General features: G+C 40.1%; 2 protein-coding genes across 4 annotated transcripts in view; one reads left to right on the plus strand and one right to left on the minus strand.

Annotated features, from left to right (window-relative positions):
* The window catches only part of LOC141907346 (upstream stimulatory factor 2-like), a 25,081-nt gene extending 13,666 nt beyond the window's left edge, over positions 1-11,415 (plus strand). The window contains exon 8 of the mRNA XM_074796959.1: positions 11,336-11,415. Coding sequence (XP_074653060.1) covers positions 11,336-11,365 — 30 coding nt within the window. The 3' untranslated portion in view covers positions 11,366-11,415. The remainder of the gene's footprint in view (positions 1-11,335) is intronic.
* LOC141907344 (hypoxia up-regulated protein 1-like) lies at positions 163-26,891 on the minus strand. Of its 3 annotated transcripts, XM_074796955.1 has the most exons (24): positions 26,807-26,891; positions 25,277-25,381; positions 24,014-24,075; positions 23,836-23,867; positions 23,117-23,195; positions 22,418-22,572; positions 21,694-21,770; positions 20,872-21,105; positions 20,659-20,731; positions 19,685-19,871; positions 18,785-18,919; positions 18,137-18,219; positions 17,915-18,047; positions 17,477-17,503; positions 15,118-15,305; positions 14,272-14,477; positions 13,768-13,877; positions 13,224-13,424; positions 12,232-12,353; positions 11,429-11,639; positions 10,152-10,370; positions 8,964-9,201; positions 4,949-5,122; positions 163-4,382 (listed from the first exon to the last, which is right to left on the minus strand). In XM_074796955.1, the coding sequence occupies exons 2-24, from the start codon at positions 25,353-25,355 to the stop codon at positions 4,270-4,272; spliced, it is 3,138 nt and encodes a 1,045-aa protein (XP_074653056.1). In that variant the 5' UTR covers positions 25,356-25,381; positions 26,807-26,891; the 3' UTR covers positions 163-4,269. The 3 variants fall into 3 exon arrangements, with proteins under 3 accessions (XP_074653056.1, XP_074653057.1, XP_074653058.1); XM_074796956.1 differs by lacking the exon at positions 17,477-17,503; XM_074796957.1 differs by lacking the exon at positions 14,272-14,477 and having other exon boundaries at positions 13,768-13,843; positions 15,232-15,305.
* Between the last annotated feature and the right edge of the window lie 238 nt (positions 26,892-27,129).

The following is a 27,129-nucleotide window of genomic DNA, read 5'->3' on the forward strand; positions in this document are numbered from 1 at the left end:
ACAGACATTGTCCTGACCCTGTTTGAAGCCTGAATGAGCACATCCTCCAGAGACATCTTGGATGACAAAAAAGGTTTGCGAATCATCAAAATTCAGCAAAATAATGGGACCCTCAACGAAAATTACGCTTTCGCAAATTTTGATATTTTTTTTTTACATCACTTGTTTATTTTCTGATAAAAATACAGTTCATGGTCAAAATACAAGAGAGATCATTTACACGCTGAAAATAATAAACTCTTTTACTAGGGCTCGAGTTTAAAGCAAGTCCATAAGTGGACAGGATCCAGTTCCACAATTATATGGGTCCAGGATCCAGTTCCACTATTGTGTGGGTTTTTAATTTGACACTGGAACCAGTTCCACAGTAAGTGTGGGTTTAATATAATTCTGAACCCAGTTTCACAGTTGTGTGGGTTTAATTTGACTCTGAACCCTGTTTCAATTCGACACAGCCCAGCTAAATTCAATCAAGTTATTCACAAAGTTGACATCAATTTCGAAACATCAATAAATTAATACATTCACTCTCACAGAATACCGGTCGACGATTAACAAATTATATAGCGCAATAATTTAAGGAAATCAAAGTTGATGAAACGGTATAAACCCAAAAGACAAACAAGTTTGAAAGCTTTCGTTGAGCTAAAGTTCATTTCAATATTGAGACGATACAGGCGCAGATCCAAGGGAATTTATGAGACTAGTACAAGTCCATCAGATCGTTTTAGTGCCTTTTTTCATATCGTCTATAAAAATTGGTGCATTTCTGCCAGTGCTGGAATAGAGTTGATATTCCCTTTTTGGATGACGAAGTGCCTTTCGAGATGACAAGATCTGCAAAATTGGCTTCAGGGTCCGACCGTGCAAGCCTAATCATCATCTTTTGGAAAGCCTATTGACTATATCCTTGCAGTAATCTCAAGGAATACAGTGCAGTATTCCTACAGATGACTATCACTAGGATATAGTTGAAATGTTGAGATAAACTAATCTGTTTAATTGAATCTTATGAGAAAAAAACCCAGAAATTTTTGCCAAATTTGATGAATTGTGCAGTTTTTACTATATATATTATCAGGCAGACCGCTTCAGGTAAGATCTAATATTGCAAGGACCCTGTAGCACAGACCTGGATCGACAGTTATGTTTTCAGATTCGACAAACTCATCAGAAAATGAAATAATTTTCACGCTAAACAAAAGAACACGAAATTTATGTTCTGTTTTGATTCTTCGTTTGTTAACTACCGGACTGAAGTCTTCTATCGACCAGTTTTATACAGGAAAATGCAAAATATTTCAATTTAAAAAGCGTAAACTTTTAAGTAGACGGTTAACACTATAAATATTGTCAACGTAACACAAGCTACAAGTTTACAATACTCGGGGGGCCAGAGTTTCATGGTAGGTGAACTGAAAACTGTGGTCCTCATTGGAAACATGAAGCAACTAATCAAAATTACAGTTACATGTTTTTGTGAAACGTGGCCCCCTTGCTCAAAAGTTGGCGTCAGTTAAGCAGTCGATAGCGACATCCACTGGTTAACTTCGACCGACTTTTTTTAACACACGGCGCACTTCACCATCAAGCGACAATAATCTACGCGTTACAATGACGACTAAAAATTGAAAACTTTGGAAGAAAAGAGTTCGATATTCAGATATCTAGAACAATCAGCCACGCATTCAAGCACAAACATTCAAACATACAAGTGGTTAGGTTTTATTTAGACTGTTGATTCCAATACAGCGGAACCTCGTTACAGCGAACTTCACCGGACCAGAAAATATGTTCGTTATAACCGACCGATGGTTTGTTATGAAATTAATTAAATTCACTTACTCGGGACAAAATTCTATATTCGTTTTATCCGATGAATCGTCGTATTTGAGTTCGTAGTAACGCGGTTCCATTGTAGTTTGAATTTCGTTTCCGGGAATGATAAAGTATCAGAGAACTAATACAGGTATCTATCTATCTGCAGCCGGGATCCTACACTTTGAAATTGTATCCACATTCTTCTAGGTCATCAGCGCTTCACATTATGTGTTCAGTATTTGACCAGGGACATTTTTAATTGAAAATGAACTAATAACACCAGATATTTTAACAGTGTACTTTCAATTACTGATCGTCCACACTTCACATGTGTTCAGTGCTTCACCCGAGACATTTTTAATTGAAAATGAACTACAAACATCAGACATTAGACATTTTATCAGCACACTTTCAAAAACTGATCGTCCACACTTTACATGTGTTCAGTGCTTCACCCGAGACATTTTCTATTGAGAATGAACTATAAACACCAAGCATTTTCACAGTGCTCTTTCAAAAACTGATCATCCACACTTCAACTGACAATGCTGAATGTGTGAAGGGTGGTTCCAGGCTGCAGTTTGATACTTGACACTGAAACTCTGAAATAGTTCAAAGAAGAATTGGTCCTTTTGAACCAGAGTTACTTAAAGAATTATTGTCCCAAGTCCAGTTGCACAGTCGTGACTTCTTCGATCCAAAAGTGGTCTTCAATCTTCTTAACCCTTTCAGCGCTGACTAATTAATACCCCATAGTGCTGGAGATAATTTGAAAATTCTAAAAAATTTCACCCTAGTGCGTTGAATAACGGGAATACCACTATAGTGCGTCTACACCGCGGCGCGGTGTATCGTTAGTTACTAGTATTTCACTATGTTTGACACGTGCTGCCATTTTTCAAGAGATAATTACTAATTACATCAATACACCACAATGCGGTGTACTAGCAAAATCCATCACTGATTTATACACCGAACTGCAGTGTAGACGCACTGAAAGGGTTAAAACTGGTCTTAAAATTGTTAGATTAGCTATAATAGAACTAAGTTGGTCTTAGACTGGTCTTAAATCTAAGCGATGACCATGCAACCGGCCCCTGTGTAGCCTAGTTTAATTCCTACCCCCCCCCCCTTTTCAACTCCAAGGCTCAGTTAATCTTAACACAATCTATCCATTCCGAAAATCTGTGACCAGCCATCGTACCGGTATCGGAAACAGGTGCTCTGTCAGTACTATTGGTAACCTCTTCTACCTTGAGCCAACTGCTAATAAATGCACCACGCACAGCATTCGCTCATTTAACAACATAATCAGCAAATTTAGACCAGATTCACGCACCTAGGGGCACAGTTTCTCAATGAGATTTTCATACATCAATGTGTATTAACAGTATCACTACACGTATAATATTCAGTTCCACAGTTGTGAGTTAACTTTCATTTCATTTTCATCAGTTCATATTCAATTACTTATACTAGTCAAAATCAGTTCATTTTCGATTACTTGAACTCTACAGTCAAAATCAGTTCATTTTCAATTACTTGAATTCTACAGTCAAAATCAGTTCATTTTCGATTACTTGAATTCTACAGTCAAAATCAGTTCATTTTCAATTACTTGAATTCTACAGTCAAAATCAGTTCATTTTCAATTACTTGAATTCTACAGTCAAAATCAGTTCATTTTCGATTACTTGAATTCTACAGTCAAAATCAGTTCATTTTCAATTACTTGAATTCTACAGTCAAAATCAGTTCATTTTCGATTACTTGAATTCTACAGTCAAAATCAGTTCATTTTCAATTACTTGAATTCTACAGTCAAAATCAGTTCATTTTCAACTACTTGAATTCTACAGTCAGAATCTGTTCATTTTCAATTACTCTAGTCAAAATCAGTTCATTTTCAATTACTTGAATTCTACAGTCAAAATCAGTTCATTTTCAATTACTTGAATTCTACTGTCAAAATCAGTTCATTTTCAATTACTTGAATTCTACTGTCAAAATCAGTTCATTTTCAATTACTTTAACTCTACATTCAGAATCAGTTCGTTTTCAATTACTTTAACTCTTAATTAGGTCATTTTCAATTAGAAATTTAATTCACACCTGTGAAACTTTACATCCCATCAAACAACCAGTAACTGAATCCCGACATATACATCAAATTATTGAAGAAGATCAAAACTGAAATTGCCCGTCATAATTCATTTATCCATAATTCTTTTCATTCATACAATAATGCATACTTAACACAAAGATTACACGCAAAATGCCGACATAGGTCAACCCCACCCCGCCCTTCTCTCTCTCCTCTCTCTCTCTGCCATAAGTTCTGATATTAGTTTTGAATTCTGGTGAAGATGAAAGAGGTGACGACGATGAAAGTCTACGATGATGATGATGAGGATTAAGTGTATGAGGAATTCCTAATGTATTTCTATGTTATAAGTCTCCCGCGTCGTGAGTAACTGTTTCTGGTTTCTCGGTCCCGGGAGCCTCAGTCGTCGGGGCCTCGGTCGCTGGGGTCTCGGTTGGTTCATCGGTTTTCGTTGATTCTGAAAATTACAAATATTCTAAATTTTACGAAACCATTCCAAACCCGACACAAATAATTACTAAAAACTCAGCGAGGGAGGAACGTGGCAGTGTCTCAAATACCATCAGCTTAGAAATCCCTCTGAGGGAAGTGGCAGAATCTCACGATGTCATCAGGTTCAAATCCCTGCGAGGGAGGAACGTGGCAGAGTCTCACGATGTCATCAGGTTCGAATCCCTGTGAGGGAGGAACGTGGCAGAGTCTCACGATGTCATCAGGTTCAAATCCCTGCGAGGGAGGAACGTGGCAGAGTCTCACGATGTCATCAGGTTCGAATCCCTGTGAGGGAGGAATGTGGCAGAGTCTCGCGATGTCATCAGGTTTAAATCTCTGCGAGGGAGGAATGTGGCAGAGTCTCACGATGTCATCAGGTTCAAATCCCTGTGAGGGAGGAACGTGGCAGAGTCTCACGATGTCATCAGGTTCGAATCCCTGCGAGGGAGGAATGTGGCAGAGTCTCACGATGTCATTAAGTTTGAACTCAAGCCTAGAAAAGATGTATCAAGATCGCGATCATGATTTTACCTTTATCCGTAGAACTGGTTTCAGATTTATCTAACTGAAGCGGTTCAGAAGGTTCTTCCTTTTTAGTTTCCTCAGTTTCGCGTTTCTGTTTCGGTTTTCTGTATTTCGGCTTTTCGTCCGTTGTTTTATCCGAATCAGTTTTCACATCTTCCGGCTTTTTCTTCGCCTCTTCTTCTAGAAACAACGCGAAACCAAAAACAAATATTATAAATTTTCGCTTCTCGAAAAAGGATGAAATCGATAAATCAAAAGTTTGTCGATTTTTAACTCAGTTTTGATATCTCATCTTAAAACGAAGTCATGCTTAGATTTATGGAAAACGTAATCACAAACAAAATACCCCTCGCCCATAATAAATACATGTAACATTAAAGTGAAGAAAATATCTAGAAATTCAAAACATCAAAGAGAAAATCAAGCGAGAATTCGATTTAGTGTTTCTTGAAATCTTATTTTTTCGATATTCCCAAGTTAAAAGTGCATCATCATATTTTGAAGACGGCTGCAAAGCTGAAAATGCATATTTCGAAGATTGCTCCAATAAGTTGAAAATGCATATTCTGAAGGCTGAAAATGCATCTTTTAAAGCTTGTTCCAAAAAGTTGAAAAGTATTGCCCGGATTCCTGGATCATGCAACTTACTACTTAAATCGTACCGCACACCAAAACTGATTGAAGTGCAGGCAGCGCTGTTTACAAAACAAATTTTTTATCAAATGATATGCCATTTCAAGAACTAGTTTTATACAGAAGGCTGGTGACCAATTTGACTCGGGTACCCCTTTCTCAAGATTCCCAAAAAGCTACAATAAAAACAGTGGTTCTGACCTGATCCATGATCGATATGTCTGATTTGGATATTGTCGGAGCCACCCACCCGTATCGGAAACACATATCACAACACATAACCCTATCTCTGAAACATCACTTTGCAATTGACGAAAAAGTTCAACTCTTGAATCAATTTAGCACATTCAGCAGTGCATCTACACTGCAGTGCAATGTATAGTGGACTAGTAGACCGCATCATGATGCATTGATGTTATTAGTTTTTATCTCTATTAAGGCTAGCAGCACCTGTCAAACAGAGTGAAATGTAAGTAACTAACGGTACACCGCACCGCGGTGTAGCCGCACTACAGCCGTTTGCATACTATTCAATGCACTGGGGTGAAATCTTAAAAATTTCCATCACTTTCAGGCAATGAGTGGGCTAACATCTTCATGGATTCAGATTCAGAATACACCCCTTCATAGATTCAGATTCAGAATACACCCCTTCATGGATTCAGATTCAGAATACACCCCTTCATGGATTCAGATTCAGAATACACCCCTTCATGGATTCAGATTCAGAATACACCCCTTCATGGATTCAGATTCAGAATACGTCCCTTCATGGATTCAGATTCAGAATACGCCCCTTGATGGATTCAGATTCAGAATACACCCCGGAGCTATTGCATTCTTCAACGAAACTACGAAACCATTTCGTAAAAAGCGCCGCCTGCTTTTGAAGCGATGAATTATTTACCGACACGGCATTGACCTGTTATAGAACCCGCGCTACGGATCGAATACTCGTACGAAAAAAAAAAAAAAAAAAAAAAACAGTCGACCATTTCACCGCGTTGAACAAAAAAATCCCACGCAGGCGCGGATCCAGCCTACCGCTGTTAACGCTTGAGCCGCTCTCGTGGATTCTTAAGATCGATTTTTTTTGAGGCATCGAACACCAGAGCGTAGATCTTACTTTCAAAAAAATGCATGTACGAAACTAGGTTCTCTTAGTTCTATATACTATTTGACTTTGCTATTCGATTGAACGGAATTGGCTCGACGGAAACGTTCGGATTTCGAAATTTTTCGACCTCCATGTGGAAGTGGAAAAGTTGCAATGAAGGACCCCACTCCCGATTTATGGTGCTGCGATAATGTCTTAACGCTTTTAGTGCGGCGTATACATCAGTGATAGACTTTGCTAGTGCACCGCATCGCGGTGTATTAATGTTATCAATAATTAGTTTCTATCGCTATTAAAAGATGGCAGCACCTGTCAAACGCAGTTGAATATCAGTAACTAACGATACGACGGGACGCGGTGTAGCCGCACTAAAGCGGTACGCCCGGCGGAATCCAAAATCATCTCCCGCACTTTCTCGGCTATCAATTGGTCAGCATTGAAAGGGTTAAAGCGGTATTTAGCGTAAGAGGCTGGATCCACCCCTCAATCAGTTCCCGACGACGAACTCGCCTTTCCTCCGCGGTTTTCGCGATCGCTTCACGTTCGCCGAATCTTTCGTATCGCGCGACCGTTTTCGATCGCGCAATTTCTCGCGCGCGTTCGATTTCATTTTCTCCCGTTGCTCGGAGACGTATTTTTTCAATTCGTCGGCGCGTCTTTTTTCGTCCAGTTGTTTTTGTTTTTCGATGGCCGCGCGTCGCGCGACGCGCAGTTTGATTTCCTGCGTGAACCACGAATGTTTTTCGCGCAGCAAGTTCGCGTGGTACTCGATGTGGTTTTTAACCAACACGGGGGTTTTATAACAAGCCGTAGCGTTTTGCTCTTTGCTCATTTTGCGAAGCCAAACCTGAAGAAATGACAAACAAAACCAACATAGATTGATTACACACAGCTACAAATCAAACGAATGTGGATGTAGTTCCACAGTTGTGTCGGTTTACCGCAACTGTGGATCCAGTTTCACAGTTGCATGGGGTTTGATAAAACTGTGGATCCAGTTCCACAGTTGAGCGAGTTTGATTATAATGTGGATGCAGTTCCACAGTTGTGCACGTTTAATTTGACAGCGGATCCAGTTCCACAGTTGAGTGGGTTTAATTCTACTGTGGATCTAGTTCCACAGTTGAGTGAGTTTAATTATACTGTGGATCTAGTTCCACAGTTGTGTAGGTTTAATTTGACTGCGGATCCAGTTCCACAGTTGAGCGGGTTTAATTCTACTGTGAATCTAGCTCCACAGTTGTACGGGGTTTGATAAGACTGTGGATCCTGTTCCACAGTTGCGTACGTTTAATGTAGCTGTGGATCCAGTTCCACAGTTGTGAGGGTTTAATATAACTATGGATCCAGCTCCGCAATTGTGTGGATTTATTTGATTGTGGATCCAGTTCCACAGTTATGCGGGTCTAATCTGACATTGAACCCAGTTTCACAGTTGCGTGGGTTCATTGTGACTCTGAACCCAGTTTGACAGTTGTGTGGGTTCAATGTCACTGTGAACCCAGCTCCAAACATACTGACTGTGGACCCAGTTCAACAGTTGAGAGCGTTTAATGTGAATCCGAATCAAGTTTCACAGTTGTGAGGATTTGATTCGGCTAGCAAGTGCATGTAGTATTAAGTGCATAGATGGATGAATAAATACAGAGTGTTTTTCTGAAAAATTTTCTGTAATTTTCAACTCAATAGAACAGAGACAAGCAGAATACACACAAACAACAAGGACATTACATTGAGATTACAGACATATTTGCGCAAACGAGTTCAACCTTAAATCAGTTCAAGTGGCTAATATTGACTTCAACTAATTTTCCGATGAGGACTCTGTGATCTACTGTGGCTATCGAGGATTCCAGTTGTGACAATAAGGATCTACCAGGTGTCGCTAGTGTGCAGTAGGACATCAACTACTGTGCTAAGAGGATTCCACTTGTGGCAAGTGAGGATCCACCAGGTGTCGCTAGTGCGCAGTAGGACGTCAACTACTACTGTAACAATACAGAATTCCATTTGTGACAAGTGAAGATCCAAAATTGCCTCACATATGAACCCAGATGTCAATATGAATTTAGGTATCTAAAGACATCATTTGCCATGATTTTTTTGGATAAAAAACCAAAAACAAAATCATAATTTCAAAACGACCAAGTCCAATAAATTTGAAATAACTGCTAGGCACGCCATCTGGTGGCGTCAGTGCTAACCGATGCAGGCACGTAGTCCCCATTCTAAACTCGTTTGCGTTCCCGTTAACGCATATCAACGAATTACCAGTAGAAGTAGTTTTATTATCGGTATTATCACCGCCAGCGGTCGAGTTGTCGTTCTTCGTCGTCGTCGTTTTCTCATCCGGTTTCGGTTTCGGTTTGTAAATCTTCGCCTTGTTGACGAGATATTTGATTTCGCGGTCCAACGCCGTGTACTTGATGGCGATGTCCTCGACGCGGAGAACCGGATTTTTCGTTATCGACGTCGCCTTCTGTTCTTTCGACGTCTTGTTCAACCACTCCTAAACACATTTTTCGAAACATTTTTTTCAACCGTTTCCTCAAAATGACTATAAGGACACGTTTAACCCTTTCCACGGATCTACACCACAGTGCCGAGTATAAATGGGTGATGGACTTAACTAGTTCACCGCATTGCAGTGTATTGACCTAATTAGTCATTACTTTTTATCTTTCTTCTCTTTAGCAAGATGGTAGCATCTGCCTAACTCAGTAAAATATCAGAAATTAAGGATACGCCGCACTGTGGTGTAGACGCACTAAAGCGGTTGCTCGTTATACAACCATTTGGATCTCAGGCCGGGGAATGTGAGAAGACTTTTGAAAGAGCAAAAAGGAACAAAAAGGGCGTACTAATAAAAAGGGCAAGGAAGCGCAATGCAAAAATGGAGGTCTGGAAAATTTTGAAATCTGAATTGATTTTAAAACAATTTCCTGGCATTTCAAAAAAAAAAATTGCCTCAAAAGAAATTGCAATTTTTCAAGTAATGAGTTAATGGTAATTTTTGCTTTTTGGAACGGGCTCCTGGTATTTCTACTGATGGTAGTGTCTCCACCACGATTGAGGGTATTTCTAAGTCAGTAGTATTTCAATAGGAAAATATTCTGATTTTGAGAGTAGTTCGATATTTTTGGGAGTAGTTGAGCTTTTAATAAATAAGTAACTAAATGGTTGTGTTAATCAAGTGCGGGTAAGAAGGGCAGTTGTTACGCATATAGGGCAAGCGGTATGTATCGAATGTAAAATCTTTTTTGAGGCTAGGTTGATCAAGTCATATAATTCAAATTTGGAAAAGAACCCATGTGACTAACATTCAACGAACTGCTAGTCACGCCATCTGGTGGTCGGATAGCTCACTAAGCCCATTCGAAGTGAAGAAAACTAAGAAACACCCAAATTCAAAAATAATCGGATAAAAATCGAAGAAATAGACGCCCGATCGGAACGTACCCACGTATCGTTGATCAGCTTCGACAGAACGTTCACTTCGACCTCGGTGAAAATCGGCTCGTCTTTCGTCAAGTTGCGGATGCTCGTCAGGAAGAACTCCGATTGGTTGAGCATGCTGCGCAACGCCTCGACCGCTTTCGGCCGACCGTCGAGTTCTTTCACGCGATAGAACACGTCCTTCGTCGCTTCTTTCAACTCTTTCAGTTTGTCTTCGTAAGCCTGGAAACAAGACGCAACTAGATCAATATGTAATCGCGTATACGCGCAGAACGCTCGGTGGAAATGTTTGACAAAATGGTTTCTAGAATTTTCAGTCCGAATTCAATAGCAGGAACAAGAATAAGGAAGATGGTGAGGGAGGTTGAAATATAATGATACAGCGCTGCCAACCTCTGAATGGTGCTATCAGTAACAAATCAGTTTTTTTCAGTAACATTTCATTGAAATATGAAAGAAAATTATCAAATTAATCAGTAATCAACAGTAAGATCATCAGTAACATCTTTCATATTTCTGTTCAAATTAATCAGTTATCAAAAGTAAGACCCTCATAAACATCTTTCATATTTCTGTTCAAATTAATCAGTAATCAACAGTAAGACCATCAGTAACATCTTTCATATTTCTGTTCAAATCAATCAGTAATCAACAGTAAGACCCTCAGTAACATCTTTCATATTTCTGTTCAAATTAATCAGTAATCAACAGTAAGACCCTCAATAACATCTTTCTTATTTTTGTTCAAATTAATCAGTAATCAACAGTAAGACCATCAGTAACATCATTCATATTTCTGTTCAAATTAATCAGTAATCAACAGTAAGACCCTCAGTAACATCTTTCATATTTCTGTTCAAATCAATCAGTAATCAACAGTAAGACCGACCCTCAGTAACATCTTTCTTATTTTTGTTCAAATTAATCAGTAATCAACAGTAAGACCATCAGTAACATCATTCATATTTCTGTTCAAATTAATCAGTAATCGACAGTTAGACCCTCAGTAACATCTTTCCTATTTTTGTTCAAATTAATCAGTAATCAACAGTAAGACCCTCAGTAACATCTTTCCTATTTTTGTTCAAATTAATCAGTAATCAACAGTAACCCCCTCAGTAACATCTTTCATATTTCTGTTCAAATCAATCAGTAATCAACAGTAAGTTTTTTCTTCGTCATTGTAGGTTTTTACTTCAAACCAGACGAGAAAATGAAGACAACCAAAGACTAGCTGATGTACGCACTAGTCGACTATTCAACGGAGAAATGAAACGAACCTTCGCGGGAGTGTCATCCTCAGTTTCGTACTGCCAATCGGACGCCGTGTTTAATAATTCGAACAACTTCGTTCGTTCGTCTTCGGTCGAACATTTCTCATACTGAGGCTGATACAGTTTGTCCTTCGTATCGAATATGTACGATTCCAGTTCGTTTTTGACTTTCTCCAGTAGGCGGCGTTCGTCGTCATGTTTTTTCATTTCAGCAATTCTGAAAATTCATAAAATATTTTTGCTTGGCAAACGATGAAGTCAGAACTGTTCAACTGTTCGTGTAGACAAATCTAACCCACACAACTGTGGAACTGGATTCAGAGTCAAATTAAACTCACACAACTGTGGAACTGGATCCAGAGCCAAATTAAACTCACACAACTGTGGAACTGGATCCAGAGTCAAATTAAACCCACACAACTGTGGAACTGGATCCAGAGTCAAATTAAACTCACACAACTGTGTAACTGGATCCAGAGTCAAATTAAACCCACACAACTGTGGAACTTGATTTAGAGTTAAATTTAACCCACACAACTGTCATTCAGAGATTCAGAGTCAAATTAAACCTACACAACTGTGGAACTGGATCCATAGTCAAATTAAACCCACACAACTGTGGAACTGGATCCAGAGTCAAATTAAACCCACACAACTGTGGAACTTGTTTTAGAGTTAAATCTAACCCACACAACTGTCATTCAGAGACAGAGTCACACCTGCACAACTGTGGAACTTGATCCAGAAACTACTCAAACCCTAATAACCGTGGAAATGGTCTTGTCCTGGTAAGCGAGCGTTGAATTTACCTGGTTTTAAATGCAGTCGTCCTCTCAGCAGATGGATCAGTGATATCTACGATTTGAGATTCTACTTTGATGTCTTCTCTCAAAATAACCGGTTTCGGTTTTTCTGGTTCTTTCTTTTCCGTCTATGGAAGAAAAATCGCAGAATAAAGTGAGGCCGAGGTTCATGAGCGTAGGCCGAGATACGAGATATCCCAATGGTAGCAATATACGAAATACATCGTACGAGATATCTCGAAGTAACAATCTGATCAGGACTGGAAATATGAGATATCTCAGAAGTAGTAATGGTAGATACCGGTATATCATAGTAGAGATATCTCAAAGTAATTATGATTGACATTTATATAGCGCAGGTATCCTAACCAGAGTGAGTTCAGATGCGCTCCAAATTTGGTATTTTTACCCCCTGGCCTATAACTCTATTCAATGTATCAGGCATCTCTCCCTGGGGAGAAGTAACATCCGAGCAGCTATTAGGTGCTCAGGAGCCATTAATCAGACCAGGTACCTATTTACTCCTGGGTGGAGAGAGGCAATGTAGTGTATCGTGCGAGGACACTATGGTAATGTATCGGGTTCGAATCCACGACCTGGCTTCCCCAATGTTCAACACTCTAACCGCTCACTCAAGTAAAATCCGAGCAGCTACAAGGCGCTCAGGAATCATCTATGGGGCCAGTTACCTATTTACTCCTGGGTGGAGAGAGGCAATGAGGATAAGTGTCTTGTCCGAGGACACTTAGAGTCGAACACTCGCCAACTCCGCTCGTTCAAGTAATAATTGTGGAAGAACTGATAATTTGAGATATCTAAGGAGAGATACCGGTAGTAGCAATGATAGTTGAACTGGAAATATGTAATATCTCGTAGTAGAGATATCTCATACAACTATAACTGGAAGTACAAACAGTTACAAGGGGGACAGACCCAATACTAAGAGATAGCAGTTGAAAGAATTATGAATTAAAAGGTTTTCTCAAAAGTGGACTCACAGTATCGTTCTTTGTCGATTCGGTCTTGTTTTTATCATCTGTCGATTCGGTTTTCTTTTCGTCTTTCTTTTCATCTTTTTTCTCGTCTTTTTTCTCATCCGGTTTCTGTTCTTTTTTGCCCTCTTTCGATTCTTCTTTCTTCTCTTTGTCCGCGTCTTTCGTTTCGTCAGTTTTCTTCGCGTCATCTTTTTTTGTCGTTTCCTAAAGAAAGATTTCCACGTATTATTTCTAGACAAACTGAACTTTCTGGCACGTTCATCCTGCGCGGGATTTGAACCTGATGACATCCTAAAACTCTGCCACGTTCCTCCCTGGCAGGGATTTGAACCTAATGACATCGTGAGACTCTGCCACATTCCTCCCTTGCGGGGATTTGAACCTGATGACATCGTGAGACTCTGCCACGTTCCTCCCTGGCGGGGATTTGAACCTGATGACATCGTGAGACTCTGCCACGTACCTCCCTCGCAGGGATTTGAACCTTTTCATATTGAACGTTTTGTTCCCACCTGACGAAGTCACACGTACTTCTGTTTCAACTTACTTTATCCTTCGTTTCCTCCTCTTTTTTATCTTCTTTCTCATCAACCGTCACTTTTTCATCTTCGTCCTTTTTACCGCCGCTGAAGAAATTACTGATCGTGCTGCCCAATTCTGAAACAAATCAACAAACGCAAAACAATGATGACGAACCAACCGATCATGATATTTCGGGGTCAAAATCTGCGGCTAGAAAATCCGTTTATCGGCGGGAAAATATGGTAATGTACATGTATAGCGGCATATTTTGCGGGTCCTTTGATAAAGTTTAGATTTGAGAGCCTAAAAATACAGTTCGAAGTTCAATCGAAAATAACTTTTTGTCAATTTTGTCAATGTAAGGCTGAGTGCTTGTCACGCTACCTGGCGCGATAACTGGTGTTGCAGCTAACCCAATGACATAAATAAATCAAGTTCCATAGTAAGTATTATATTATACCATGGTTGATGCCTTTTAATTGCAACCTATAGGACGCTGACCGGTCGTTGGTATCTTCAAGAAACTTACTCGATAGCGTAGATTCCTCTTTCGTGTCTTCGGCCGACGGAGCCTTTTCGAAAACCGATTCCACTTTATCCAAATGCAACAAACCGCTTTCGTCCATACGGAAATGAGCCTTCACGCCCTTCGCTTCGGTGGTGGCGCCGTGCGTGTCGTGGGCGTCGGCAACTCCGGTGAGTGACACCTTCTTCAAATTCAACGCCCCCAGCATCCTAGAAATGCGACCGCTTTATTATAGCGCGTGACAACGCTGTCGATTCGAGGGAACACTTTCAAAAGGGTTTTAGAAAGATTGATAGTGTCCATAACAAATCTCATTTAGTGACTTTCAAAGACTTTTTGACTCCGATCAAAGGACTTATATATAATACTTAAACCAGGAATCCTGAACCTGCAGGCATTTCTATAATCTTGCCAGTTTGATTTCTTGTTTCAGGGCATCCTCGCTTATCAGGGTTTGATTGCCTCCCGCAGAAGCTCCCGCCAGCACAAACCCTGACCATAGACCCTTCATTGGGCTATAGGTTGCTATTCAGCGGCCACCAGTCCACATATCTGGCCAATCAGATGCGTTATTTGGATTGACCGAATCTGCCGGAGAAAAACAACGTATCTGATTGGCTAACTACGTAAGACTGGTGACCGCTTAGCAGCAACCAGTCCACCCAAGAAAATCTTGGGCAGCATAATGGACCGATGCATGGTCTGCGGTCAGGGGCTTGTATTAAACAACGTATCTGAAAGGTTTGTGTTGGTACGAGCTTCGGCGGGCGGCAATCAAACCCTGGCAAGCGAGGATGAACTGTAACAAGAGATCAAGAAATAAACACCGAACGACATGACGCCACTTACTTGCGCGCTTCTTCGTCCAGAAACGTAAGGTCGCCGTAGTTAACTTCGAATGAGAAATCTTTCGTGTGTTTGTTGAACGTCATCACTTTCTTCTGCGGGAACGGATTCATCGTACCGAACAGCGTACGCTTGACGAGCTTCGTCGATTCTTTGCCCGATTCGTCCACTTTCGTTCGTTCGAATTCCACCTAAATTTCGCGAATAATACGAATACGAAAGTGAGCGATCGATTGAACACGAAGAGCACCTACCAATCCCGTACCCTCCCATTCCGTTCCCCTCCCCCTTTCCCTCTCTCCAAACTAGGATTCAAACTATTCAGATATTAGACATTTTATCAGCACACTTTCAAAAACTGATCGTCCACACTTCACATGTGTTCAGTGCTTCATCTGAGATATTTTCAATTGAAAATGAACTACAAACACCAGATATTAGACATTTTATCAGCACACTTTCAAAAACTGATCATCCACACTTCACATGTGTTCAGTGCTTCATCTGAGATATTTTCAATTGAAAATGAACTACAAACACCAGATATTAGACATTTTATCAGCGCACTTTCAAAAACTGATCGTCCACACTTCACATGTGTTCAGTGCTTCACCTGAGACATTTCTAATTGAAAATGAACTACAAACACCAGATATTAGACATTTTATCAGCACACTTTCAAAAACTGATCGTCCAACTAGGATTCAAACCGGTATTAGCTGCGATCACACGGAGATAATTTGGCCCCCCGAGTTAAAATTTGGCCCATTTTTTAATCAGAGAGCGCTTTCACATGTAAACCACTCACTCGATACTGACAACAATGCTTAAACAAAGCGAAGTGAGTCATTTCCAGAACCAGCTAGAAGTAACACGCTATGATTTGGGCCTGGTCGAACGTTAGTGGACAGGGTTAACAGGTGCATGGTGTGATCACTTCACGTGTGTTCAGCGATCTAAGACATTCTAATTTTTAATAAGCTACAAACACCAGGTATTCTATCAGCACACTTTCAAAAACTGATCGTCCACACTTCACATGTGTTCAGGACTTCATCTGAGACATTTTTAATTGAAAATGAACTACAAACACCAGATATTAGACATTTTATCAGAACACTTTCAAAAACTGATCGTCCACACTTCACATGTGTTCAGTGCTTCACCTGAGACATTTTTAATCGAAAATGAACTACAAACACCAGATATTAGACATTTTATCAGCACACTTTCAAAAACTGATCATCCACACTTCACATGTGTTCAGGACTTCATCTGAGACATTTTCAATTGAAAATAAATGACGAATACCAGACATTAGACATTGCATCAGAACACTTTTGAAAAGTGATTGTATACACTACAATAGTGAATTTGGTGGTTCCAGGTAGCTCAAAATTGGTTAGAGATGACTCAGTTGAGTTGTCAACTACAATTGTGTTGGTATCTTGGTATTTTTTGACCAGTTAACTCTAACCAACTTTTGAGAAACAGGCCCAAGATTTATGTACACCTGCATTACAACAAAGAGTGTATTGCTTACAAATTTTACAGTGTGTGAACTCTTTATTTGACGAAAAAGTAATTTTCGTGACGTCTTATTTTCACCAAGTTTTGCATGCAGAATAAAATCTATTTTTAGCAGAAATTCTAATACCGGGGTAATGTGAGTTTCAAAAATGCTAACTATAGGAAAATTTACGAATTCGAACCTGATAGCATCGCGAAACTCTGACACAGTCCGCCGTCGCGGGGAACCTGGTGTCACCGCGAGACGGAACAACTTATCCTTTTAAAGCATCATTACAATCAAAACAATGAAAAAGCAAAAAAAAACTGGTGGTTTGATAGACTTCGTACGTATTGGTTTTTACCCCAGGGAAAAACTGTCATTTGAAATTCTTATTAATTAAAGGATCAGATTGATGATCTCAGGATTTTTCACATTTTTCAGATCCTTACAATTAGCTATACCCGTATTTCACATCTGATCTGGACAGATTGAAAAAAAATTTCTAAAACCTAAAAAACAGCTTGTACATTAATTCTGAGCTCGACGGTATAAGGAATAAAAAAGATTGCGTAAATATTTTGACCGGACATTTTTGAATTTTTCAAACATTTTCATGATTTCTTGCAGATTTTTCATGTTTTTTTTTTTTCACTTTTCAAGCGAACATCGATTCCAAATCAATTTAACCCCTGATTATGTTAGGGGGAATAAGCTAAATATTGCTTTGAAAACCTCGATCACACGCAGCCTATAAAACCACCAGTCCGATACACGACGCCTTCTGCACCGAGAATCAAAAAACAAACGAAATTTATAAAATTCGAAAATAAAAAAACGAGCGTGACCAACCTGCGTTAATTGGCTAATAAACGAAACCTAATTAAAAACAGCAATTCAGAATCGTTAAAATAGTTCCTTTGAAATCACCAACACAGTGCTTCGTTTAACCCTTGCAGTTCATCTACACCACAGTGCGGTGTATAAATTGGTGCTGAACTTTGCTAATACACTGCATCACGGTAAATTGATGTTATTTTTGGGTAATTTTAATCTCTATTGGAACTTGGTTCTCATGACTGTGCGACCGGGTTCATACACAGCTGTAAAACCGGGTTCTCACAACTGTAGAACCGGGGTTCACACAGCGGTAAAACCGGGTTCTCACAACTGTAGAACCAGGTTACACCGTCGTCGAACTGCATGAGACTAGCAAATATCCACACCCAAAAGCAGATTTAATATTCTTCGCAATCAGGTCGCCATTTTTTCAGTCTCAGCTTTTCTCACCTGAATAGGGAATATATTGCCGTCCTTGACTCCGAATCGCAAAACCTTGAAGCCCTTACTGAGGTATGCGGCTTGGTAAACGGCGCCCATCACTGCCGCTTCATCGGTATTTATACTTTTACCGAGTTCCGTCCTAGAATGACGAGAAAAATGAGTTCATTTTACCGCGCGTCAAATACAGGCGCCGGCCGCGTGAAAAGGGTTAAAATCGACAAAACTTACTTTCCGGTGGTTTCGATTAGGATATCTCGAACTTTAGGCATCCTCGTCACTCCGCCCATCAGTATTACTTCTTTTATTTCGATCTACGCAAGAAAACACGGAAAAACTTGTACATTTTTAGGACGCGGACTAGAGAATCATATGCCGTGATGTGGGTATTCTTGGAGCCACCCACTAGCGAAAGGAATGGCTCCTAATGCTATAATATGCATATTGTTTGAGGCACTTAACGAAGAGGGATTGTTCCTGATGACATAATGATTTTCTTATTCTTGGAGCCATCCACTAGTGAAAAGAATGGTTCTTCACGCCATAATATACATAATTTGTGAGGCATTATATATGATGTTCTAATATTTGGAGCCAACCACAAGAGAAATGGATGGTTCCTGATGCAATAATATGCATATTTTTAGGCACTTATCAAGGAAGCATTGTTTCCAATGACATTAAGATTTTCTTATTCTAGGAGCCACCCGCTAGAGAAAGGGATGGTTTCCAATGCCATAATTTGCATAATATTTGCATATTCGCTTAAGAAAGGGATGACTCCTAATGACATGATGTTCTCATTCTATGAGGCACATTGCCTTACAATTGCGAAAGTCAGAGTCATTTGAGTCATCGCTGAAGTCAGATAAGACTTACCCACGTCATGTGCGACATTTTCAAAGCGTCTTCGATCGGTTTTTTAATGCGCCCGAACAGATCGCTGGTCATCTCTTCGAATTCGGCACGCGTTACTTTGGCCTTGAAATCTTTGTCGTCCAACAAACTTTCAACCTAAAACAGATTCATAACAGTAGTAGATTAACCCTTTCCGTGCTGACTAATTAATACCCTAAGTGCTCGGGAAAATTTTAAAATTTGGGAAAATTCCACCCTAGTGTGTGGAATAATGGGAATACCACTATAGTGTATCTACACCGTGGTGCGGTGTATCAATAGGTACTAATATTTCACTATTTTGACGGGTGATGTCATCTTTGTATAGAGATAAAAACTAAAAACTAATTACATTAATACACCACAGTGCGGTGTACTAGCAAAATCCATTACCGATTCATACACCGCACTGCGGTGTAGACGCACTGAAAGGGTTAATATTCAAATTTCGAAAAGTACCAAAGAGATACCAGCAACACCAGATGGCGCAATAATACACCGAGTTATTCAAAGCGAAAATTTTCTCGATTTTTTAGGCTTCCAAATCCGAAAATTATCTAACGAGTCATCGGATAGATATAAGATTCACATTCTCGCGACGCTCAGTGAATGGTCTTGATTTAATAGATTCAATGAAAATCGATTTACATGTGAGAAAAGTCGATTGGAATATAATCGAAACGTAGAAGAAATTGAGGCGCGGTATCCCAGTGCCACTAGCAACGCTGGCGGGTTATGGCCAAACCTCACTTCCCTTAGTAGCTTCGCAGGTATATCATCGCAATAAACTAATTGCAACTGGTAGTTAACGTACTACTTACTACGCGAAAGTGACACCTAGTGGATCCTCACTTGCCACAAGCGAAACAGAAATATAGTTACCTGAGCGTAGTGATCGGCGTTAGCGCTGAGAACCTTCATCACTCGTCCGGCCTCTTTAAACAGTTTGGCCATCGCGCGCGCGTTCTTCGTCACGTCGTTTTTCGTTTTTTTCTGTTCGTTGAATAATTTGGCGAGATGGTCGCGCAATCTGAGCTGCCACTCGACACCGCCGAGCGTCTGGTCGAACCTTAAATAAAAAAAAAACAAAATCAAATACATCAATAATCTAACTGTCACTCTCTATCTGTTCTCAGTGCTTTACCTGAGATATTCTTAATTGAAAATGAACTACAAACACCAGACATTAGACATTTTATCAGCTCACTTTCAAAAACTGATCGTCCACACTTCACATGTGTTCAGTGTTTCACCTGAGACATTTCTAATTGAAAATGAACTACAAACACCAGATATTAGACATTTTATCAGCAAACTTTCAAAAACTGATCGTCCACACTTCACATGTGTTCAGTACTTCACCTAAGACTTTTCTAATTGAAAATGAACTACAAACACCAGATATTAGACATTTTATCAGCACACTTTCAAAAACTGATCGTCCACACTTCACATGTGTTCAGTGCTTCACCTGAGACATTTTTAATCGAAAATGAACTACAAACACCAGACATTAGACATTTTATCAGCACACTTTAAAAAACTGATCGTCCACACTTCACATGTGTTCAGTGCTTCACCTGAGACATTTCTAATCGAAAATGAACTTCAAACACCAGATATTATACATTTTATCAGCACACTTTCGAAAACTGATCGTCCACACTTCACATGTGTTCAGTGCTTCACCTGAGACATTTCTAATCGAAAATGAACTACAAACACCAGATATCAGACATTTTATCAGCACACTTTCAGAAACTGTTCATACACACTTTACATTCACATTGGGTAGGCCCAAATTTCTGGACGGGTTCAGATTGCAGATTGTAGTAAAATGATATATTCTTACATACCCAACCCCTAACACCGTCACTTGCGGATTATTTTCTGCGAATCCACGATCTTTCATTTTAACGACTTGATAACCTAAAATACGAAAATGAAATATCGAATTTGATATCTATTTCAACTTTTGTCAAATTCGTACCTGCTCCCACCCTACATGGCTCCCTACTAACTAACGATTAAAAAGTTTAGCGAGTCACCACGAATCTCTCGGTACTTACTGACAATAGTAGCCGACATGCTCGTCGAACCCATATCGACGAACATGTAATGCTGTTTCGTCGCGTTGAACTCCTTACGTCGGAAAACGCCGTAATTCAACGCGACCGCCGAATTGTCGTTCATCAACTGCAGCACGTTCAAACCGACCAGTTCGCCGGCTCGTAACATCGCGCGGCGTTCCGCCTGGTTGAAATACACCGGCACCGTGATCACGGCGTCTTGAATCTTTTGTTCTGAAACGCGAGCGAGAGAGAAAATAAAATAATCGCGGCCAAAATTTGCGACGTTCATAGATATCGTTCTAAGCCTTCCGCTACACTGAAGTGCGGTGTATTAATCGCTGGTGACTTTGCTGATACACCGCATCGCAATGTATCGATGTAATTATTAATTAGTTATTTATCTCTGACTATTGAAAGATGGCAGCACCGTTGAAACGTTGTGAAATATTAGTTACTAGCAATACACCGCACTGCAATGTAAACAGAATATAGCCGTGTGCCCGTTATTCAACGCAATGGGGTGGAATCTTCTTATCATCAAATTATCTTCTTATTATCAGATTATCAAATTATTTCCAAAGCCTTTTCGGGTGTTATTTAGTCAGCCCTGAAAGGGTTTAAAAGGTTGCGAGCCTATGATCCAATAGACGTCACCATTCTTCTTTCATCGCAATCGGGGGAAAGCCGAATGTTTACTTAAGAAAATCATAGATTTTGTCAAATTGATTGAAACTATATCTTATCTCAGCATAAGCCTGTATGAAAATTTATGCATCTTCTATCTTCCACATTACGATGTGTTTATTCACAAATTCTTACCCGCAAATGTTTCGGCCAAGTGCTTCGCGTTTTCTAGAATCATAGCTATCAGTTCTTCGGGAGCATAGATCGTCGACCTAATCGAAATATGAAATGAACAAAAATAACTGAATAGTCCATGTACCAAAGCGGAGTCTCAAGATGCCATCAGGATCAGGAATAGGATCGAATCCCCACAAGGGAGGAACACGAGCCTCGTGATGCCAACATGCAAGGTCCATACAGATCAGTATTCCAGGATATGAGTAGTTTTTGAAGCAGTTTTCAAGTTGAGGAAATTTCAAATTTTGAGTAAGTGTCTACATCACTTTCATATCTCAATTACAGCAGACTCCTCCTAAATCGGATTATCTTATTCAATGGTTTTGTAACCAAATGTTTAGCCTATACACCACTAAACTTGGTTTCTAATTTCGTAACCGCCTAATTGGGGGAAAAAATAATCCTGGTCCCAACTCTTATCGATTTAGGCGTAGTTCACTGTACAACTAACAAACTAGATAAATAATTGGGACAATCCCTATTTTAAGATAAAAAAAACAAACAAGATAAAATTTATAATCGCCAATTTCTCAAAATTGAAGGACTTTTGAACATTGTGCTCAAATTGAAGGAGTTTCAAGAAGCTTAAAAAGTATTTTCCGTTTAGAAGGAGTTTCTAAGGGATCAAGAAGTCATAGGGACCCTGTCACGTCCTATTTGCAGGATGATCTAATCGACTTACTCGTCTTGTTGAAATACAACCGTGCCGGTTTGCGGATCCTCTTTCAGGTCGTAGTACGGGAATCGTTGCTGGAACTGTTTCACGTGCGGATTGTCGAGTTTCTTCCCGAGGACGGACAGCAAAAACCAGTACGCGTGCTTCGGCGACTTCGCGATCTACGAAATATTCGAAAGACGTGAAAGTCGGGACCGACGCCGCGCGACAAACGCAGTTATTTGTAGCGCAAGGACTTGTCACAATTGATAGTGAATGATTAAAATCAGTATCCATGACCGACCCCGGAATCCCGGTACGATAAAAAAACAAGGGTCATCTTCGGAATGATGATTAGTTGCGTCTATTGTTTTTTATGATATCACTTTAAAACCCTTTCAGTGCTGACTAATTAATAACCTCTAGTGCTGGAGATAATTTGAAAATTTTGAAAAATTCCACCCTAGTGTGTTGAATAACGGGAATACCACTATAGTGCGTCTACACCGCGGCGCGGTGTATCGTTAGTTACTAGTATTTCACTTTATTTGACAGGTGCTGCCATCTTTCAATAGAGATAATTACTAATTACTTATTACACCAATACACCGCAGTGCGGTGTACTAGCAAAATCCATCACTGATTCATACACCGCACTGCGACTGTAGATGCACTGAAAGGGTTAATGAAGTACCGAAACATATATTCCTTTTTTACAATACATACCACTGGTATCGCGCTTTCTCCTATTTCTCTCTCTCCGTCTTTGATCGATAAAACGGTCGGCGTTTTACGCTTGCTTTCCCTGCAAAAATTCATCGAACAGCGAAATAAAATCGAGTGTTTGCCTAGCTCGAGAAAATCCCGTTCTCGTGCGGTCGTTCAACTTCTTAAAATCATGACCCGCACTACATAAAGACTGTGCCTGTTTTATAGACCAGTTTCAATTTGAACCCTCGGGGGGGGGGGGGGCTGGTTTTATAGACCAGTTTTAACTTGGGCTGGTTTTATAGACCAGTTTTAACTTGAACCCTACAGGGGCTGGTTTTATAGACCAGTTTTAACTTGAATCCTACAGGGGCTGGTTTTATAGACCAGTTTTAACTTAAACCCTGCCGGGGCTGGTTTTAAAGACCAGTTTTAACTTGGGCTGGTTTATAGACTAGTTTTAAGTTGAACCCTGCAGGGGCTGCTTTTATGGACCAGTTTTTAACTTGAACCCTGCAGGGGCTGGTTTTATAGACCAGTTTTAACGTTAATCCTGCAGGGGCTGGTTTTTAAGAACCAGTTTTAAAAATCCTGCAAAGGCTGGTTTTATGGGCTGATTTCGTGCACCAGCTTAACCCAAACCCCGAGAACTGGTTTAAAGACCAATTTCAACTTAATCCAAGATTTAAAAGACAAAACCCATGAATACAAAATTTGGATCTAGCTTTGAAACTGACCTGTTTAATACCACTTCCATTGGTACACCGGGCTACAAAAAAAAATATCGAAAACATTTAAATCGCTTATCTAGTAATCATCGAAAAATTCTAGCTAAATATTTCAAGTGTTATGAATCGAATATGAAAGAACTGCAAACTGTGAAATCAGTTCTTGTTCGCTTGTTTTACAACTCACCTTCACAATCGCGATTTTCATAAATTCACCTCCAAAATCTATAGAAATCACGGCTAAACCGTCTGAAAATAGAAAACGTACATTTTCATAAGGGGATCTGAATAGTAGCAAGCCAAGGAGCCCTATTTTCTGGAGAAGGGTCTATATAGATCCAATCATTAGGCAATTTATGAGGTCATACGGGGATTAATGAAGGCAACCATCTTTTCTGGAAGTGTCTGAGGAAATTTGATGATGTCATAGGGGGATTTATGGTGGCAGACATCTTTTACGTAGCCCAAGGCTTTATACAGAGATGCTAGGGCCAAAGTACCAAAATTCCGGAATTTAGAACGGGCGTTTTTGCATCGCCGGAGATGCAGTGTCACGATCGGCATCTTTCATCTGAAAATACGACGGCAGGCATTCGTTGTGCTTCACATCCCTCGCTGCCTTCTTATGCCGCGCCTTTTTCCCGCCACTACCGTATTTGACCTGGTCTTTACAAACGACACAGTAAAGCAGTATACCGCTGTCAATTGCCTTTATATCGGCCGACTCCCGACTGACAATCTTTCCGTGCGTGCTCATTTTGCAGACCGTCCCGCAAAAAGAAAGTTACAAAGCTGCGTGCCTCAGGACATAGCACGCGTGTGGTAATAATTAAGATGATATTTATTAAATATTATCTTAATTATTACCACGTGCATCTTCACATTGTTGGCCGTTAGCGGGACGATGTATAACGGCGCGTAAAGATAATTGACTTTTAATTGGAAATGGCGTCACAACAGTGGCGCTCCGCCTACGCACGCACAGATACAACAACAAGCACACATATATACATTGTATCAGAACGTCCTCGGAAACGGAGACCAAGATAAAATAACACAGAAGCGACGACGAGTACAAGCAAACAAACGCTTTTACGGTCCGTGCCATTACTGGTCGCCGCGAGGAATTCTCACCAAATTTCCGGAATTGACATCGGCGATCCTAAATTTCCGGAATTCCGGATATTTCCGGAAAACTAGCATCTCTGTTTATAGAGCAAAACGCTAGGAGGCGAATTGCTGATGTCATTTAAGGGGAATGTTGAAGCAGCGAAACACTTTTCTGGAAAGATCAAATCACCTTTGATGTGATGTGGTAGAGTGGGATTTATGAAGGAAATCATGCGTCTGGAAGAGTCTGTAGAAATAGGTAATTCAATAAGAGGGGGATATTAAAAAAGCTTTCAGACAAATTGAAAGACTAGATTACTGCATTTTTTGTTTTTCTTACCGACAAGTTGTGATAAGGACACAAACAGTACGAACAATCCAATCGCTGCGCACTTAATCTTCTGTTTGCAAGTCGCCATGGTTACTGGCTCTCTCGTATCTGAAACTGATGGAAGAAAAAAGTTATTCTACGAAAATCGAAATGTCAAAGTCACACGAGGAGTGTTGATACCGTGAGAGGTTAGGTGGACGTAAATTCTATATTTAACATTTTATTTAACACTTAGGGATGGGCTGTGTGATTATCAACTGATTAAAAGACCTATTGCGTAAACTATAGTCCAGTTAGTCCTACTGTACTAAACAAACTAGGCCTATATGGTTACTGACTAAACCACAGACCAGTTACTGAATAAACTCAAGTCTGGACCCAGTTCCACAGTCGTGAGTTAAGATTTGACTTAAAACATCGAAAATGAACTAATTTTAACTCAGAGTTAGGCCTAACTCTAATTCACAACTGAGGAACTGGGTCCTGGTTACTGACTTAACCACAGTCCAGTTACTGACTTAACTGCAGTCCAGTTACTGACTAAACCATAGCCCAGGTTACTGACTTAAATCCAAGTCCGTTTATACCGACTACTGGTAGGCCTAACTGACTAAACCAGTCGCCCAGTTACTGACTAAATTGCAGTCTAATTACTGACTAAACAATCGTCCAGGTTACTGATCCTATCCCAGCTACTGACAGCAGACTGATCAATAACTAAACCACAGTCCGGTTAGCCTACTGACTAAACCATGGAGTCCAGTTCGGCTATTGACTAAACTTGGACAGTTACTGACTAAACCATAGCCCAGGTTACTAACTCAAGTCTGTAGTCTGGTTACTGATTTAACTACAGTCCAGTTACTGACTAAACTGCAGTCCAGTTACTGACTAAATTGCAGTCCAGTTACTGACTAACCCATAGCCCAGGTTACTGACTTAAATCCAAGTTCGTTTATACTGACTACTTAGGCCTAACTGACTAAACCAGTCGCCCAGTTACTGACTAAATTGTAGTCCAATTACTGACTTAACCGTCGCCCAGGTTACTGATCCTATCCCAGCTACTGACCGCAGACTGATCAATAACTAAACCACAGCGCAGTTGGGCTATTGACTAAACTTGGACAGTTACTGACTAAACCATAGCCCAGTTTACTGACGTAAAATCCCAGTCCTCTTACAACCAACAGTCCAGAACTAGTATCACTCTTAAGGCCTAGTAAGAAATGAACCACTTTTATCTCACTCCACCTCTCGAAGTACAGTTCACGCACAGGTAGGATCTGACAAAATGTTTGACTCGGGGCCCATATCCCCTATTCCTAACATGTAATTTTTTGTACTTAGCCTTAGGATGATAGTGGGGTCAAAAATTGTCGGTGTCGGGGCCCTTTGAGTTCAGGAAAAAAATTAAATGACCGTCAAATCAGAGGAACCAATAACGTGATATGGTCCACGGACGGGTGCTAGCTAGGGCTAGGCTAGGCCATTCAAATTCGACAAAATAGCACTAAAAATAAACATCTCTGAACTTACCAGCGTTGAGTGTGCCTTTACTGTGGATAAATACGTGAAAATAAGTGAAAACCGGGTGAAATACAACGTGCAATTCACTGACAGACCGGCACAATAGTGTTAGAGTGTGTGTCGATTACTGATTGGTTTAGTCGGGAACATTGACGTGTATCAAATACTTCCGGGTTAGAGCATCGTCGGCTCGAATCCGTCGATTAAACTCCCGATTGCGCCGCTTCTAGACCAGCTACAGCCTCGAAACCCCGCCTGTATCTAAAATTTATTACCCTGCGTCGATTGAAAATGTTTTTAAATGTTTTACTGATCTAATTAGACTCGAATTT

The sequence above is a fragment of the Tubulanus polymorphus genome, chromosome 6 (genome assembly GCF_964204645.1).
Source record: "Tubulanus polymorphus chromosome 6, tnTubPoly1.2, whole genome shotgun sequence".
In the NCBI taxonomy this organism is placed as follows: Eukaryota; Metazoa; Nemertea; class Palaeonemertea; order Tubulaniformes; family Tubulanidae; genus Tubulanus; species Tubulanus polymorphus.